The sequence below is a fragment of the Chrysemys picta genome, chromosome 5, assembly GCF_011386835.1.
Source record: "Chrysemys picta bellii isolate R12L10 chromosome 5, ASM1138683v2, whole genome shotgun sequence".
NCBI classification, from domain to species: Eukaryota; Metazoa; Chordata; order Testudines; family Emydidae; genus Chrysemys; species Chrysemys picta.
In genome coordinates this window covers 73,934,955-73,954,600 of record NC_088795.1, presented here as the reverse complement: position 1 = coordinate 73,954,600, position 19,646 = coordinate 73,934,955, and the positions used below count along the sequence as shown (strand labels likewise).

The 19,646-nt window shown below is 44.5% G+C and overlaps 1 protein-coding gene and 1 long non-coding RNA gene across 2 annotated transcripts; one reads left to right on the top strand and one right to left on the bottom strand.

Moving 5' to 3' along the window:
• Positions 1 to 4,796: 4,796 nt before the first annotated feature.
• Positions 4,797 to 13,503, bottom strand: LOC101939836 (uncharacterized). The gene is made up of 3 exons (XR_256238.4): positions 12,522 to 13,503; positions 11,914 to 12,029; positions 4,797 to 8,783 (listed from the first exon to the last, which is right to left on the bottom strand). It is a non-coding gene; the product is annotated as an uncharacterized LOC101939836 (long non-coding RNA).
• A 280-nt stretch (positions 13,504 to 13,783) lies between these two features.
• Positions 13,784 to 16,464, top strand: HMGB2 (high mobility group box 2). The gene is made up of 5 exons (XM_005300049.5): positions 13,784 to 14,049; positions 14,578 to 14,748; positions 15,002 to 15,147; positions 15,239 to 15,413; positions 15,918 to 16,464. Exons 2-5 carry the CDS (start codon positions 14,599 to 14,601, stop codon positions 16,077 to 16,079), a joined length of 633 nt encoding a protein of 210 aa, XP_005300106.2. The 5' UTR covers positions 13,784 to 14,049; positions 14,578 to 14,598; the 3' UTR covers positions 16,080 to 16,464.
• The last annotated feature ends 3,182 nt before the right edge of the window (positions 16,465 to 19,646 follow it).

The window sequence follows — 19,646 nt, the reverse complement described above, 5'->3', positions numbered from 1 at the left end:
ATATACCCAATATAATGCATTGTGTTAATACACACATGTATTTTATATATATTTTAAATGCACAGACAAAAGGGTTATTTGCCAACAGTCAGAGAACAAAACTGTTTCCGCAGAGCCACCCTGAGCCATATCTCTGTGCTCCAGAAATGTCCTTGCATGACTCCTACACCACCCGTTATGAGGGTATAGAATCATAGAATCAGAAGGTTAGAAGGGACTGCAAGGGTCATCTAATTTAACCCTTGTATGGGCAAAAAAGGCCCATTCCAGCAATTCTTTGCAACTGATGACAACCTCTGCCAGATCTAAATGGTTTAAGGACTTTTACACCATTAAGGAATAGGTCAGTATTGAGCCCAACATCTCCAAGAGTATTACATGCTTTAACAGGGAACAGCATGGACAGCTCACCAAACGAGTTCAGCTCTTTTGGTTGGAGTGAAAGTAGATGGTCCTCTCCCTTTTTGTGGTTACTAGCAGTTAACATTGTCAATTCTCACAATATTCCTTTTCTTAACGTCCCAACTCTTGGAGTCATGTGATTATTCAAGAATCTCAGTTATCATTTAAAAAAAAAAAGTAGTTTCTAGCCCTCCCTGTTGTAAAGAAAGGCTTGAAAACATGAACCCTTTAAGGCTTTAAATCAGAAGGCAATCCTTCCCCTCACCCCTTTTTAACATTTCATCATTTGTAAGCCAATCATGATTTGGGGTGGCGGTGACGTATTTTTTGAACACTTGGGTTTGGCAAAACTGCGCACTGATACTAGTCTGTCCAGGAGCTCAAGCTACACAGGGCTGGGATTGTGACTATAGTCTCCTTGCCTCCCTCTCAGTATTAGAATAATAATAAAGAGCCCTATTAGAATAAATGAGAATCAGGCCCAACAAAGAAAAATTAGAAGAAGAATTGTAAACATAGTGTAAATAGCAAAACTACTATTTTCTTGTTGAATGGAATTTGAAAAAAGTTCAGTTAAATATAGATAGAACAATCATTGTGACTAAGAACAGCTGGTGTTCCTAATATTATCCGTGTTAGCACGAATATAGATTTGTTGTATTCATTTCCTATCATATGACCACTTCAGTTTCACTCTGCTCTGCAGCTGTCCTTAAGAGCGTCTACTGTAGGTTGTCTTTATTTCAGATATTTGGTACACAGCAAAGTCAAAACAACTCACTGAACTTTAGAACTAGTGTGACAACTATACCTCTGTTTTAAGATAGAGCAACAGTAAGAGCTGATTAACTGGTTATGCAGGCTTTGCATAACATGTGCAGTAAGCATGTGATTTTGTGAGGGAGAATATTGTTTGTTCAGAATAATACATTAAAGATAGAGAGATATTCCTGTTTTATAGAGTGGGTCAAAAATGGAATAGTTTTCACAATTTTTTTTTACCTCTTTCCTTCAAAAGTTTGACTTTTTTTTTTCAAAATTAGGAGCTTTTAAAATTTGAGTAGCTGTATCATATTACCCAATTTGATCAAACCCAAATACAGAGAAAGTACATACTTACAATCTCAAAGGTACAGTAAATTATTAAGTTTTTTTATTTCATTGGGTCAACTGTTAAGATAGCTCTGGTTTTTAAAAATGATGACGTCTCAAACATAATTAATACTACAGATGCTGGTATGGAATAGGTCAAAATTATACATGGTTTCTTCCTTTCTGTTGTAGAATTTTTAAGTCATAGTCTAATAAGGGGGTATCATGGGGTGCACAGCTGGCCCCCCTTCTTCAGGGTCCAGTTGCCCTCCCAAATAAGTCCAGGGAGATTTCAGCTCTGTGCAACACCTGTGTCTGTTATTCTTTAAGTGTTTTCCCACCACCAGTATCCAACTATATACAATCCTTACAGGTTTCTCGCCTACCACAGGCTAGGTCAGTAACCAGCTAGAGGGCTTCTACCTCCCTCCCTCCCTCCCTCCCTCCCTGACAGATCTCTCTCTCTCTCTGGCTGCCTCCTTCCTTCTGCCTCCTTCCCAACCTTTGAAGCACCTGCTTATCAGGTTGGCAGGTGTTGCCAATCGCCAGGCAGACATAAGGCTTTTCAACCAGCCCCAATCAATCTACCTTGATTGGGGCTGGCATGGTAGGGGTTGATTAGGTGTGTTTACAGCAGCACCCTGCCACTGCGCAAGTAGAGTAGGGGCGTTAGGGAACGAGAGCTGAGGAAGCGCTACATTGATGACATCTTCATCATCTGGACCCACGGAAAAGAAGCCTTTGGGAGACAGCCCCCTAACCTGAAGCAAATACTCACCAGCAACCACACACCATACAACAAAAACACTAATCCAGGAAATTACCCTTGCAACAAAGCCCGTTGCCAACTCTGTCCACATATCTATTCAAGGGACACCATCATAGGACCTAATCACATCAGCCACACCATCAGAGGCTCGTTCACCTGCACATCTGCCAATGTGATATATGCCCTCATGTTCCAACAATGCCCCTCTGCCATGTACATTGGCCAAACCGGACAGTCTCTACTCAAAAGAATAAATGGACACAAATCAGATGTCAAGAATTATAACATTCAAAAACAGAGAACACTTCAACCTTCCTGGTCACTCAATTACAGACCTGAAAGTCGCAATTCTTCAACAAAACTTCAAAAACAGACTTCAACGAGAAACTGCAGAACTGGAATTAATTTGCAAACTGGACACCATTAAATTAGGCTTGAATAAAGACTGGGAGTGGATAGGTCATTACACAAAGTAAAAACTATTTCCCCAGGCTAATTTTTCCCCTACTGTTACTCACACCTTCTTGTCAACTGTTTGAAATGGGCCATCCTGATTATCACTACAAAGGTTTTTTTATTCCTGCTGATAATAGCCCACCTTAATTGATTAGTCTCCTTAGAGTTGGTATGGCAACACCCATTTTATCATGTTCTCTGTGTATATATATCTTCCTACTGTATTTTCCACTGCATGCATCCAATGAAGTGGGTTTTAACCCACGAAAGCTTATGCCCAAATAAATTTGTTAGTCTCTAAGGTTCCACAAGTACTCCGCGTTCTTTTTACAAAAATTGTTGTTAGAGTTAAGTTTGCTCAAGTTCATTTCCTTTCATTGCAATCAACAAAAATCAAGTTAAGGCAACATTTTTCAACTGTAACATATAACCAACCACTGAACCGCAATACACATTGCATTAATCACAATCACTCTGAAATGCATAACCTTAACTCCAACTACAACTACATTAAGATATATTCCCTAGCGGTAAACACATAATGGTTAAGTCTATGGGTAATATGTTGGCCCCATTGAAGTAAATGCCAAAACTCCCATTGACTTTAACATGGCCAGCATTTCACCTTATACTGTGATATTTGTACATGAATAATTTTGAGGTCAGAGTTAAGGTCAGGCATGAGTATTTAGGATGTTTGCATGGTTATTGATGTGAGCTGAGGTTGGTCTGGATTTTATTGTGGCCTTAACTGGTGATTTTGTCATTTTTTAGTGATTATGCTTATAAGGAAATTCACTAGAGTAATCTTAAATCTAAGATAAACAGGATTTTTTGTGTGAATTTCCCTGTTTTTCCCCACTTTTAAAACATTTTCAGTACTGATCAAGAGCAGTGTTTAGATGTGGAATGAGGGAGGGGGATTGGGAAATTGATTAGATGAGCTGGTATGGACAGTAGGGCTTGAAAAGTAGGCTTGGAAAACAGATTACTCAATTTAGAACCATTTTTTTTTTTTGGCCCACTGTGCACCTTTCTTTATACCAGTTCTCCAGCTCCACAGCTCAGGCTGGCTCCTTTGTTCTATGCCCTCCCCTCTCCTCAATATTCTCTGTATTCCACTGTTTTTTCTTTTCTTCTTAATTTATATTTTACTGAAGATTAATCAAAATTAGCAAAAAAATAAAACATTTCATTGGGGTGTGGATTAGGGACTGGGGGAGGGGCATGGAACTAGGGAACCATACAATTTAAACAATAACTTCATGACCTAAATTGTGCCTCATCCTCCCATGCTGTATAATAAAAAGTAAGTGTGAAGTCCTGGGGTCTACACACCCTCAACTGATGTACTCCATGTGTTGCTTGCAAGCTGAGAATGGACTGATAGACACGGATGCTAGAAGTACTGCATAGGAGAAGAGCACTATGGAGCTTCTAAATTCTATAATTTAGCTTTAGGAAAAGTAAGGACTGGATTCCTCGGAGGGAATATGGATCAGAACACAAAACTTATTTTTTGTGGTTTCCTCTGGAGAGAGGAGTAGCTGCATAGAGGAAAGGGAGGATAGTGACAGTTTAGTGGAATGTTTGGTAAAGTCCAATTTTGTAGGAGTCAAACTCACTCAGAAAATGTTTCCTTTACCCTAGCATGCTGGCAGGGAAAGATTTACACACTAGAGTTTTGAAGCGGAACATTTTCCACACAAGAATGCTCATATTTAAAATGTTTAGCATCAGCACTGCCATGGAAATTTTTCAGCATCAATATTCAGGCACAGAAAATTTTCAGTACTGGTTTCTATGTTATGTTGGAGGATATAGTGGAAGTTAGTGACTACAAATGTTTGGGTTTGTATGCTGTCTGATGCACAAGTATATAATATAGCCATCCACAAACAAATTTAAGTGTGTAAACCTTTCTATTTTGAAGTTAGAAGGGGCTGAAAAAATATTGTTCAGAATTGCAGAGGCAAATTTGTAACCAACTGTAATTTCTAAACTACCTAATGAAATTACTCGACGCTTAAGCAAAACAAAATTCTGCTCCATCCCAACAGCAATAATAATAAAAAGATTAAAGTTTCTGTTCTGTTCTTTATTAGAGCAGGGGTTAAAAAAAAGCATGTAATGGACCCTGGTTGAAATTGTAACTATGATAGAGCACAGTGTCTCTTAATCTTTCCAGGTTCGCAACCCCTTATTCAAAGTCAAAATTTTTCGTGCCTTGCCTTACATTTAGTATAAATTAAAAGTAAAACAAAAGTATCAGTGCTAACAACGATAAGCCTACATAAAGTATTTGTGTGTGTGTTTCGAGAAGTCAGCAAATAATATCTGACCTTGAAGGGTAAGAGTGGGCAGGGAGTTGGGGAGGGACTTTTTCTTTGCTTTAGATTGTAATAAATTTGTCAACACCTCGTGACCACCTTGATTGCCTTTTGTAACCTCCCTTGGGGTCAACAATCCATCAGTTGAGAAACACTCATCTAGCGAGCCACCTCTTATAAGCCAAATTCTGCTTTCAGTTACATCAAAGTAAAACTTGATTTCAGTGGTGTTACTCCACATTTACATTGGTGTAAACTGAGCAGAATGTGCCCCTCCAAAGTCATAATTTGAGTGGCCTGGATGTGAGACCTGCAATGCTTGTGATACCTCTAGTGAACCAGGTAACAGTCTTACAGGAGACGTACCGCTGGTTATATTATTATTGATGATCCGCGACCAGACAGCTAAAGGCTCCGTCTCTAGCAAGGGCGGTTGAGAAGGAACTGAGGATGGTTAGCTTGCGCGCGCTGGCTAACCTCGTGGCACAGCACGAGGAGAGACAGCACATGTGCGGGGCCAATGGAGATTGCTACCGAAGTTCTCTGATCAGCAGCCCAGGGATGCAGACACACCTACAGTGGAGCACCCATAGGGACACTACTGAAAGAAGAAAACATCCTAGGGAAACTGTCACATAGGAATGTCTCACCAGAAAGAAAATGTCTCATCTCATCAGCTAATCAGATTCCCAAAACAAGATAATTGTGCTTTACAAATAATAAATATGCCTAAATAATAACAACAAAGCAAGGTAAAATAAATTTTTAAAAATGCATAAGGATTAAGAAAACACTCCTAACAAAATAAATGAATAGCTCCTCACATCACTATTAAAGTCAGAACACTGATTTGCTAGTCAGGAGGAAATGGTTTATAATAATAAGGCTATCTTAGGGCACTATAAAATATCCACAATTTAGACTTAAAAACAGTAAACTGAATAAATGTGCCAACATTATGAATTGGCACAGCCATGGAGGTTAGGTAACACAGAGGATTTTGACTACTGGGGTCTCTTTTAGGACTTGTCTGTGCAGGGAAGCTTATTGGAAGAACTACTGAGATTGTAAGTAAGGCAGGGACTATCTTTTTGTCTTGTGTTTGTACAGCACCTTGCATAATGGGGACCGGATCCATGACTAGCTCCTAGGTCTATGGTAATCCAAATAATAATAAGCCAGTATAACCCTTTGTGGACACCGTTGGGATCTAGGGTCCCTTTTTTCAGTTCAACTTACATTTGTTTGGAAGTAGCTCAAATTAAACTTAAAAAAAAAAGCAGTCTGAATCCTGAAAAAGTGTCCACGTGGGGATTTCACCACATAGATCTGCCAGTAAATTTCCCTGTGTAGACAAGCCCTTGGTACAAGGCCAAAGTGAAGTTGAGGGACTAGGCAGCATACTCCTTGATGGATATGTCTTTTGGGTGATTGGAAATGTCTGGGCAGGAATGAATAGGAGGATCTGTGTGTAAAAACTTGTAGAACACCTGCCCATATTATACATGTACCATTTGCCACTGACTGCAGGCCTTGTATAGACTAGGAAAAAACATCAAGGTAGTTTAACTCAATTGAAAACTGCACTGTAGACAGTTTAAGATCTTGTCCATGTTGAGTTATCACCTACGTCTTGCCTATGTCATAACTTAACCTGCTAAAATCCCATGAACCTACGCAACCCCCTTTGCTGTCCACCACCTCCGACAGAAGCATGAAACCTGCCCAGCTCTGCACTATTGCCATGAGCGTTGCAAGCACAGGATACATGATCATCCAGTATTTGCAGAGCCGCAAAAAGAACCAAATCAGTAGGGAACATGACAGTTTCATGTAGGACAGATTGCAGAGGGACATAAAAAACAATTGAAGGCTGTTGGGGGCATTCACGGAGCAACTGCAGCTGGTGGAATACCACTTCTGGGCCCCAGAAATGAACACTGACTAGTGGGATGCAGATTGGGACTACAAGCAGTGGCTACAGATCTTTTGGACGTGAAAGGGCACATTCCTTGTCTGTGGATCGAGTTCAACCAAGCCAGCACAGGGACACCAGAATGCTGCACTGAAAGTAGAGAAACAAGTGGCCATTGCACTGTGGAAACTTGCAAAGCTGGATTGCTACCAGACTGTGGGAAATCATTTTGGAATTGACAGTAGGAGCCATTGTCATTCAAGCATGTAGGGCTAATAATTGTCTCTTTCTGTGCAAGGCAGTGATACTCAGCAATGTGCAGAACATAGTGGATGGATTACCAGCAATGGGGTTCCCTAACTGTGGTGGAGTAATAGATGGCAATGCATATCTGTATTTTGGCACCAGAGTACTTCAACAGGAAGGGCTACTCTACAGTTATGAAAGCGTTGGTGGATCACTGGGAATGCTTCATCAACATCAATGGTGGCTGGTCAGGAAAGGTACATGATGCATACATCTTTAAGAACACAGAACTGTTCAGAAAGCTGAAAGCAGGGACTTTCCCAACCCCCACTTATCATTGGCAATAATGCCAACAATGATCTAAGGGAACCCAGCCTGCCCTTTGCTACCCTGGTTCATGAAGCCATACCCTGGTCACCTTGACAGCACCAGGAATGAGTCAACTTCTGGCTTGGCAGGTGCAGAATGACAGCTGAATGTGATTTTGGTAGATTGAAAGTTGTTTACTCACATGACTGGACGCTATGAGAAAAATATGCCAACTGTTATAACTGCCTCCCACGTTCTGCATAATCTATGAGGCAAAAGTTACCATGGTGGCAGAAGTAGAGTGGCTGTCTGCTGAGCGTGAGTAGCCCAACACAAGAGCCATTAGAAGAGTTCAATGCATTTATGCTGCTGAGGGAAGCCTTGAGAAAGCACTTTATCAGGGAGCTACAGTAATGTGCCGTGGTGAACTGTGCTGTACCTGGCCGTGCAGTTTTGGGACCTGTTTGGAATTGTGTGATGCTTGGTGTACATCTGTGAATATACTACTATCAATACACCTATTGATTTTGTGGTGTTTGCTTTACATTATTACTACACTGCATTTGTCACTACTCCTATGATTTGTGTCACACTGTACAGTAACAAGTAAGTGAATGCTTTCAGTACTGCTAGGCATTCTGCAGCACATAGTGGGAATTAATAAAGATGAATTATTTCCCCTAAATTATAGTTTTATTTAACAAGACTAGTGGGGGGGAAAAATCAGTTAAATTTAAGAGCAAATACGTTAAGTTCTGTTCCATGAATGTATTATGTTAACAAGGGGGAAAACATATATATCTATTTTGGCAACACATACAGCAACTGTGACTCTCAAGGAAAGGGTATGTGAAGCAGTGATTGTCCTTACTGTCCCCTGGTGCGGAGTGGTAGGAGCGGGGATGTGGCCCCAATGCCACATGGAATGTTATGGGAAGAGAGTGTAGGGAAGTGTTAAAACTAAGTTCTCCAGGAACTACAAAGAGAGGTGATGGCATGATTTGTTGACCTACAGGTTCAACAGCGTCTGCAGCGTCTGTAATAGCTGCCAGAGAAGCCCCATTATGTCCTCATGCGTCTCCCTCTCCTTTTCGTGCTGGGACTCTGTCCTGTCATTCATACTCTAGGCCCTCTGCTCAAGGTACAATGCAGCACTGGCTTGCAGGATCTTGCTGAACACATCATCCCAAGTCCTCTTCTTTCTCTGGCTCAGATGTTGCGTGGGTATGAAGGAGGAACCCCTTAAACCCACAATGGTGGCAAGCTACAGAAAAACACAGAGATAAAATCATCAGTATGGTCACAACAGGAAGTGAAAGTTAAGGGTCAGAATTCCCTTCCCTTGCTCCCCTTAAGTTTTAAACAAGACATGTTTATTGACACTTGTGGTTTGGCATGCTTGTGCATGGCACCACTCACAGCACCATCCATGGTAAATATGGCCTGCCACAGGCAAGGGAAATGAGGAGGGAATTGCTCAATTGCACGAAACTATGAGTATATGGCAACAGTACTGAATATTGGCACCCCTGTCCACAGCCGGTGGTGATTTTAGCTGGTATCTCACTCCTAAGGCAGACAGCGCACAAGCTGCTACTGCCATCCCAGAGCCACCCTTGCCCATATGCTGCTAGCCTGTTTACTGCAAAGGTGCCTGTCAAAGTTATTGCCAAATTGCATGCAAAAGCGTCTTATTGCAGAGGAAGAAATAGAGCTGCCATCCCTAGAAGCCTTCGGGAGAGAATTGCAGAGTACCTTCATGAAAGTTTTATCAAGATCTCTCAGGAGGATTCAAGGACCATCCCTGTGTACTTAAAAAAACTACTCTGCATAGTCCCCACTTAACTACAGGGGAATGAAAAGCAGATAACTCTCTTCAAGATGCTGTGACTAGGTAATGGGATCCTTAGATGCATAAACGGGAATATCAAGCAAGAGTAGAGAAGTTATATTACCCCTGTATTTGACACTGAGGAGACCACTTCTAGAATACCATGTTGAGTTTTGGTGTACCGCTACCTCTTCTTGTACACATAAATTAATGAAAAGAGGATAGCTACGTCCTGCTAAGTTGTGAGTGCCATCAGTACGTCACTGTAATGGGGGACACATGTATATGCTTGAGCCAAGGTTTCTTCCCCTGCATCAGGCTCATCCTTTCTCAACTACCAGGACTGACTGGACTGCAGTGAAGTCTCAAACAGGTCGTGGATTGCAACACACCTGGACCCCCAGAGGCATGTTTCCTCATCTTCCTCACCCTTGCTCTTCACAGCAGGGCTCTGTCTCTCGAATGCCACAGAAGTATTCATGGAGATCTGTAGGGTGGCAGTGGGCATGTATGGCATGCATCTCTTTTTAAAAGCGGCAGGTCTGCAGCTTAGCACTGGATCGACTGTTGGCCTCCCTGGCCTTTTGGTATGCCTGCTGTAGTTCCTTTGCTTTCATGCGGCACTGCTATTGATACCCCTTCTACGAGCAGATTATACAGGGAATGCAGGAAATGTCCACATTTCTATGGCTGGTCCACAGCTGTGCCTTCACAGCCTCTTCTCCCCACAGTCCCAGGAGATCCAATATCTCTTGTTTACTCCAGACCAGAGTGTCTGGTGCAGAGAACCAGCATGGTCAGCTGGGCATTTGCATACAACAATAGTGAGCACAAATAGCAGTTCTCTAAGCTGGGCAATGAAGAAAAGGAATTTCAAAAAATCAGTTTTATAAGGGTGCAATGTAGTCTTCTAGTCTCCTTGATCCCATAGCGGTCAGCGTTGGGCATTGTGGGAAAGCTGCTTGAGAACTGCTAGGGTCAATGTAGGTAACAGTGTCTACATACGGACTGTGTTGACCTCAGTACATCAACCATGGCTCAACACCACTGGGGAAAGTGGTGTTACAGCATCGCCGTAACAAGGCACTTACATTGGTGGGAGACAAATCTATGAGCATGCCTACACTACAAAATTAAGTCAACTTAAGTCGTCATACTGCCATCACAGTAACTAAGTTGATAGTCCATGTCCACACTACGCTCCTTGCATCGGCAGAGTGTGTCCATATTAGCAGCTTATATCAACACATAGAGCAGCGCACTGTGGGTAGCTATCCCATTCTGGATGTCTTGGGAAGGGGTTGCAAAATGCAAAGCACAGGGGAAAAGGGAGAGGATATCATTCTGAGATCATAGCAAGAGGTACATTTGCAGAGGATAGCATGCAACTCCTTGTAAAAGTAGTATATCTGCAGCTCTGCACTAGAATAACTGCTTTGGGCAGCAGAGTTGAAAATGGTGACCAGCACAGTCATAATGGGCATTGTGGGACAGCTCCTGGAGGCCAGTTAAATTAACATAAGCAATGCAGTGTCTGCAATGCCACTATGTTGACCTAGCTACATCAGCGGGAGAAATATTGTATTGTAGTGTAGACATTGACATTATTATGTCGATGTAAGATGCCTTACGTAGACATAACTCTTTAGGGTGTACCAGGTCTAAGTGTAGACCAGGGATAGACAACCTATCGCACGTGTGCCGAAGGCAGCACACAAGCTGATTTTCAGTGGCACTCACACTGCCCGGGGTCCTGGCCACCGGTCGGGGGGCTCTGCATTTTAATTTAATTTTAAAGGAAGCTTCTTAAACATTTTAAAAACCTTATTTACTTTACATACAATAGTCTAGTTATATATTATAGACTTATAGAAAGAGACCTTCTAAAAACGTTAAAATGTATTACTGGCACGTGAAACCTTAAATTAGAGTGAATAAATGAAGACTCGGCACACCACTTCTGAAAGGTTGCCAACCCCTGGTGTAGACACACACACACAACTAGGTTGATGCAAGGCTGCTTACGTCAACTGTACTTTGTAGTGTAAACCAGGCCTTAGTGACAACAAAACAGACTAAGCTAATATCAAAAGAAAAATGGATCTAGAGTAGGAAGAGGAGAACAGAAAGAAATAAAAGAATATACAAGTTTTAGTACCTAAACTCTGAGGGCCAAATTCACCCCCTGGTATAACATGCTGTTCTGATAAGTACGAACTATAAAAGTTAACAGTTTGTAGAAAGAGCAGATTTAATGTTACTGAATATGGTCTCTAGGCTTTTAACTATGGCTTTCTCTACAGGGAAGAAAACCACAACATAAAAACCAGATGACCACTCTTTTTTGTTGAAACTGGCTCCTTTTATCCTTGTGCAAGAGATGAAAGGGGAAACCTACCAGCCTCTTCAATCACAGACTGCTGTCTTAAACTGGGATAGTTTATATGAGGATGATTAACAAAAAAAAAAAAAGTGTGAGACTGCAAATTCATCATTGAAATATGCATTGTAAAAAGCGCCCTACATTCCCAAAGGAAGGGTTTGTAAAAACTGTCTCACTTACCACGGAAGGAGGCTTGCTCCAAATGCGAAGGAACTAGGCGGGTCAAAACTTTCTAGCTATACAAGTTCTAGGCTCCGATTCCACGAGGAAGAAGTTCAGCTGTCACAGGAGAAGAGCTGGGAAAGTGCAGTAAGAAGGAAACACTTCATAAAGCAAAGCCTGAAAGCAGCATGTACAAACATCACCCATATTACCTTTAAGGACTAGCTGATGAGGGGGACTCACTGTATGGAGCCAGACCTATACAATTCAGAAAGCCAGAGAAGCCAGAATTACTGATACAGAGCTCCTGGGCGTTATAACCCCAATCAATTACCTTGGGGAGAGGGAGAGGCGGGAAGAAGGGGCGGGTATCAGACATCTCCACCACCCAACAATAGCCGTTAACCCTTCCTCTTGCCCAAAGCAGGAACTGCACCCTCCTTCTGATCTGTAAACTAACCCGTGCCACAGAACAAAGCTAAGCGCGTCCCGCTTTCAGCTTCATTTAACAATGAAGATAGTGAGAGGGGAGTTGTGATGGTTTGAGGAGGCGTAGAAGTGAAAGTTAAAACATGGTTTTGCTATTTACCACACGTTGTTAGCTGGATCAGCAAAACATAACCCACCTCTGGCCCTGCTGCTGCTGCCAGCTCCCACACACATGCTCTGGGGAGGAGAGCAGGCTGGCTCTCGGAGCTGCTGTTTAAGGCAGTGTTTACAGTCACTCTGGCTCTGGGGGTGGGGATGTCTGCTGCGCGCATTTCAATGAGCGGGTTCCAGTTCTCTGAAGTTTACCCGAGTCGAACTGCCCAAGCTTGACAAACAGCCTTGCAGCTCCTCGCTCTCGAGCGAGCCATTGAGCCTGCTCTTCCTGTATCCCCAATCCTCCCCTCCAGCTATATCCCGACAAACACCAACCCTCAGCCAGTCCCTTCGCCACTCTTCAAATCTCCCCCCTCTCAAGGGAGGGCCAAGCACACCCGCCATTGAAATCCGTCCCCATTGATCCCATGCGCAGTGCGAAACGCTGGGGGAGAAGGGAGCCGGGAAAGCAGCCGCAGCCAGTCACTGAGAAAAGCCCTTTTTCTTTAACACTGGGAGGGAGGGAAAGCGAAGGCGAATCAGAGAGAAATATCCCGTCAGGGGGGGAAGGGAACAAGGATCTTAGATTTTCCAGTTTACAAAAGCCAAGCCTGTTACCCGCGCCGCTCACTCTCAACAACGCCTGGGTGGGAAAGAAATCCCCGACCCTTCTAGGGGACGCTTCAACACAGGTGCTAACTGCTGAGTAAATTCGCTCAATAGAGGCCTACAACTCCCAGTGTGCTCTATTCTACCTTGCACCGAGCTGCCGCCTTAGAGACGAAGCAAGGCATGCTGGGAGCAGTAGTCCCCAGGAGCCACTCCGGGCTCCACGCATCCCCGACTGCAGCTCCCTAATGCCAGCCTGTGTTACCCATACGAATGTGATGTGTTGTTCACAACCCCGCTGGCTTTTAACGGCCTGTAGGCTGTAAATAAGAAGTTTCCTAAAAAACCCGCCCGCCCTAGTTCCTTTCCTCAAGCCACAGAGGTTTCTACTTTCAGATTGCCAATCCTGTCCACCACCCGCACCTTTTTCTGGCGCCTCTTGTTTTTCTCACTTCATATCCCTCCCCCTCCCTTTGTATTTTTAAACCACGCTACTCCGCCCCGCTCTGTCCAATCGCAGTTCGGGTATTCCATTACAGCCAATGGCGGACATCCCCGCGGTTTTTTAAACTGCTGCTAGCCTCCAATCGGCGCCGGAGCTCTTAGTCCCGCCCCCGTCCTCTCCCTAACCGGTTCCAACGAGTACTGGAGCCAACGAACCCCTGAGACTCGACCTAACTTATGCGCTGCTCATGGGATGACGTAAAGAGAGCTAGGAACCAATCCATTGTACTCGCAAGCCTAAGGGCGTGACCGTGTGCGGTTCGAAAGGGTGTGATAGCCAATCGGATGACGCGGTAGGCGGGACCGTAGGTGCTGTGGGTCAAGTTGCTGTGTCGGGTAGGACTGTGGAAAACAAGAGGCTGTAAGTGCGTCGGAGAGAAACCATTTGGCTGTGGCAGACGGAGCAGATCCCAGCACCAGAGCCCAACACCCCGCAGCCGCCGCCTCTCACCGCACCAGGCAAGGCCCCAACAACTGCAGCCTGCCCTGAGGAGTGTCCGCGCCGCTCCGTGCTGGTGACGGTGCCAGTGGGAGTCGGGACGGGACCAGCCGTGGGGTGGGGCGCGGCGGCTCCCGGGCGCAGTGGGTGTTCGGCCCCGCGGCGGGGGCGGTTGTTTTAGTGGGGGCTTCTTGGCTCTGCAGGTCGGCTGGGCAGGACCGCGCCCGCGGAGTGGGGCGCGAGGCGGGGAGGGGGCCCGGTGCCATCGGGAGAGCGCGGGCGCGGTGGCATTTCGGGAGGGGGGTTGGTGGCTTCGCCGGGGCCGCTGGTGGGGTGGAGGCGCCTGTTGGTCCCGGGGAGGCCGCCCCGCCCCGTGGAAGTTTACTCGGAGTCGGAGGCCGCTTGGCTCCTCGGGAGAGGGAGGGGCCGGGCCCGGGGGATGGTTAGGCGGGAAGCCGCCGCTAGGGGATAGGCGGGAGTGGCCTCAGCCGCAGCCCCGCCCGGCAAGCGCTGCCGTCCCTTTCCTCACTCCGCGTCTCCTCCCCAAGGGCCCAGTGACCGCTCCCGCCATGGGCAAAGGCGACCCCAACAAGCCGCGGGGCAAGATGTCCTCGTACGCGTACTTCGTGCAGACCTGCCGCGAGGAGCACAAGAAGAAGCACCCGGACTCCTCGGTCAACTTCGCCGAGTTTTCCCGGAAGTGCTCGGAGAGATGGAAGGTGAGAGAAGGCCCGGGCCCGCCCACCGGCCAGGCCGCATCTCGGGGCGGGCGGGGCTTCCCTGCTAGCTCAGTGGAGAACGGTGCGGGGTCTCGTGTCTGGGAATCGTGACTCCCCTCCCCCATCGCCTCGTCAGCCTGTTTCATGGGTTTATGGGAAAGAAAAGGATCCTCGGGTGCAGCTGCTGTTAGCTGTTAATGAGTCACCAGGCCTTTTAGCTGATCTAACGCCTCTTTTTGCAATGTGTCTGCAGACAATGTCTGCAAAAGAAAAATCAAAGTTTGAAGATCTGGCGAAAGGAGATAAAGCTCGTTATGACAGAGAGATGAAAAATTATATTCCTCCTAAAGGCGAGAAGAAGGGAAAGAAAAAGGATCCCAATGCTCCTAAAAGGCCACCGTAAGTGTCTTCATCCTGGAATGAAAAGTATATTTTCAGTTTTGGTCAGTGTGACACCTTTTTATTTTTCTTTTTCTTTCTCCTTGATCAGATCTGCATTCTTTCTCTTTTGTTCTGAACATCGTCCAAAGATCAAAAGTGACCATCCTGGCTTGTCTATTGGGGATACTGCAAAAAAACTAGGTGAAATGTGGTCTGAGCAGTCAGCCAAAGATAAACAACCATTTGAACAGAAGGCAGCAAAACTAAAGGAGAAATATGAAAAGGTACAATGAAAACATCCAAGAATGTATATGCGGTCCAAAGTTTGAATAGTTATAAATGAAATAATGGTGGCATGCTCTGTGCTTTACACAAGGGAAAAAAACATCGCTGCCTCACACTCCTGAATAGACTACACAACGTGACAGAAAACTGAAGAACATTCAATTTCTATAGAGATGGGTTAGACAAGGCCTTACTGTGTAGGGAAACACACAAATGTAAAAATATTCAGACCAGATATTGCAGTGATTCTCAGTCTGCTCCATGCCAAAATTGCATCTTAAAATAGGACAGAAAAAGCAGGAAGGCTATAAGCCCCTGAAATCTGATCCGGGGATTCCTTAGGGGTGGGTCATAAGTGCCAGGTTGTGACCCTTTCTCTTAAAGCATCTAATTTGTATGTTGTACAGCTCAGTATAATGCAAACAATTGTTAAATTAATGTTAGTCTTGGGATTTACAGGGATGTAATTCATTACTTGAAACTTAATGGCATCACTCTTTCAGGATGTTGCAGCGTACCGTGCCAAGGGCAAAAGTGATGCAGGAAAGAAAGGTCCTGGTAGGCCCACAGGATCTAAGAAGAAGGCAGAACCTGAGGAGGATGAAGATGAGGAGGATGAAGAGGAGGAGGAAGATGAAGAGGAGGATGATGAAGATGAAGAGTAAATGGATATCCTGCTGTAAAGATTTGTGCTCGAAGTCCAATATTTTGCTAAGAATGTGAACTCAAGTGCAGCTCATTGTTAGCTTCAGTATAAAAAAAAAACTGTACAGAATTGTGTATAGGTAATGTGATTCTTTGTAGGGAGACCTATATTTTTTAATGTAAGTAGTAGCTGAGGGCCGCTACAGTTAGGTTCTTAAAAACAAAAAACGGATGTTGTGGAATGTTTCTGCATATTTAATGGTTTCTTTAAAATTCAGTGACTGATAGTCTGATGTTTTTAGCAGAGTAAAACATAGGAAGTAGCAAAATAGCTGATCTTATATTTTGTAGAATATTGCATTGTATTACTTTTTTAACAATTTTGTAATAAAATGATGTACATTACTGTGTTCTGCTGTTACTGTCTTGGAGCATCTTCTAAAATACTCTTTATGATCATAAAGCAATAAATGGATACACTTAGGTATTTATAATTTAACACTTTAAACTTTCTTTACTTGTAAGCTCTTTTTGGGGTAGGACTGCCTAATCTAAATACATTACAATAATGGGGCCCTGATTCTAAATAGTGCTTGTGGATACTTCTGAAATGCTAGTTAGTGTCATGACTGGAATTTAGATTTCTCTCATGTGAGTTGATTACATCTTACGTCATTACTTGCTTCCCTGTTCTGTTTCTATTTATAAGTTAACTTCGCCAAAGTAAAATCCCTGAATGGAGGTTGGTAAATATTTTGTTTCCAAAGGCTGTCTTTTTTTAAAGACGAGATAAAAACCTTTTTGTGGTGAAGACGTAGCTTTAAAGTTAACATGCTTCCTTGTTAATGAGGATTAATGATTTTTTTTTAATCACTTTGAAATAGTCCCTCCTTAACCAATACCATTAAATTACATTAACAGTGAATTCTGCTAGCATAGGAGAGGTGGTGTGTTGGTGATGCAGACTCCAGCTATACTGCCACCTTTTAAAGGAATGTGGGGTCCTAAAGCTTTGTCTAAAGATGATCTGTAGCTGCCAATAGGTACAATGATAACAGCTTTGCCTTACATTTTTTTTTCTGTACACAAATCTTAAACCCTCTTCTATCACTATGCTTTCACTTATATAGTTTGACTATACTAGTGCTTAACTGGTGATCTGATCCTTTCCCCTTAACAAAAGGGGACTTTACAAAGTAATTTTGATGGTACTGGGAGCTATTAATACACTGACTCAAACAAATGGGACTCTGCTCTAAATCAGGTCCGTGATCCTCCTGTCTGTCTGCATAGGCTCAGAAACCCTATTAAAGCACATACCTTATTACCTGTTTTCAGGGTTCTAGTTCTCAAGTTCAGTATTGAAGAGGGCTTGTGGGTGACCCTGTGCACTAGGTCAGCAGTTCTCAAACTTTGTTGCCTTGTGGCCCTCTTCTGACAACAAAAGTTACTACACAACCCCAGGAGGGGGACTGAAGACTGAGCCACAGGCAGGGGGCATGTAACCTTAGCCCTGGGTGGTAGGGCTTGGGCTCCAGACTTGCTGGGGCCCAGAGCAAACACCACCCTTGGTGACCCCATTAAAATGGGATCATGACCCACTTTGGGGTTCCAAGCCACAGTTTGAGAACCTCACTGAAATTTGGTGCAGACACCCCTTTATTAGACAGTGGGGCAGATAGGCTAAATGTCAGTAAGTGGCAGTGTGACCAGGCACTTGTGGTTCCAATGCCACTGAAAGGTAGCCTGGCTGGGCCAAATCTCAGTAAGTGGTATTGCAACCTGTTGCATGGGATTACCCACTAGTGTTCAATGCTGAAATTGAGGAATATGGCCCTGAAAACATTATTTAAAACACTGATTCCAATAAATGGGATTCTGTATTGGTCCCAGTTCCATCAAGGTTACATTGGAAAATCTCATTTTGTTAAGGAGGGGGGGTAGGTAGTAGCCACTTTTTTTTTTTTTTTTTTTTTTAAATGAAGGAGGATGTGAGTCAAGGTTGAGAGCCCATGGTCTAAAGCAGGGGTGGGAAAACTATGGCCCGTGGACCGCTTCTGGCCCATCAGATGCTTTTATCTTGCCCTCGAGTTCCTGCTGGGGAGTGGAATCAGGTGCTTGCCCTGCTCCAGCTGTCCAGTGCTCCCCAGTCCCCCTGACTCTCAATTCTCTTGATGAGCACCATCTTTTGGCATGCAGAGCCACATTGCACAGGTGTGACTTCACTGTGCTGTTTCTGGGATTGGACCTCCACCCCTATGCAGCAGAGCACCCAATCCCTGCCCAGTCTCCTACGGACCTACCCTTGAGAGCCTCGAAACCACCCAGGGGCCGCACCAGTCCCAGCTAGGGTGCCTCTGCCCGTGACAGTGCCTGGTATGGCCCCCTTTGAGTCACTGCTGGCAGGGCCCCTAGGAGTTCCCGGTACTGCCCCTGTAGAGCCCCACCCCTGTGCCACATCCCATGCATCCCCATAGAGTCCCCCCTCCCCCATGGGGCATTCATGCCCACCCTACAATTTTTGTACCCAGATGTGGCCCCTCAGGCCAAAAAGTTTACCCACCCCTTGGTCTAAAATCTTTAATTCCCCAGGCAACAACCCACTTAAGCCCTAATCAACATGCTATGAAGTGACTAGGCACCTATATTTGCTGTACAGTTACTATGGTCACTTTTGCACTATGGACACTTTTACAGTGCATTCCCATTTAGAAGAATCATTGCTGTAAGAATCAAGGGCATATAGTGATCAAAACAGAAAAATCATTCTTATAGTCTAAATATACTCTGCTTACAAGAATCAAATCATCTAGGAGGATGTTAGTCTTATAAAAGACATTTACTGTAGCTACAGTCTGAAATTAGTAGACTTTTTTTGGGGGGGGGGGAAGAGGGTAAAATCACCCTTTCCCCCTAAATTGGGGCAAATTCTTTTTACTCTGTGCGCCTCCCCCCCCCCCCCATTTGACAGCTTGTAAAGTGCTAAGTTTGTACAAGCACCTCAACCTTGGTGACATTACTGCCCAAAAATGGAAATGATGGGTAATATGTTATATGTGGAATAATCTCAGCCCAGTGAGGGAATTAGTTGTCATAACAGTAACCATTTTACATGGAGGCATACCGTTAGCTACTGGAAAAGATGTGTAGGTAACACCACGACTGAGCACTATAGCAGCATTCTCACCAAGTACATACAGTAATGCCTCACTTAAAGTCATCCCGATTAACATTGTTTTGTTGTTACGTTTCTGATCAATTAGGGAACATGCTTGTTTAAAGTTCCGCAATGCTCCCTTATAACATCATTTGGCAGCCACCTGCTTTGTCCACTGCTTGCAGGAAGAGCAGCCAGCTGGTGGGGGCTTGGAACTAGGGTGGACCGGCAGCCCCCCATCAGCTCTCTGCTCCCCTAAGTTCCCTGTGCAGCAGCTGCCCAGCAGGCTACCAATTGCTGGCAGTTCAGCTGTCCCTCCCCCCCACTGCCATGTGCTGCCCCTGCCCTCTGCCTTAGAGCTGCTCCCTGGAGCCTCCTGCTTGCTGTGTGTGTGGGGAGTGGAAAGGGAGGCTAATGTCAGGCTGTCCCC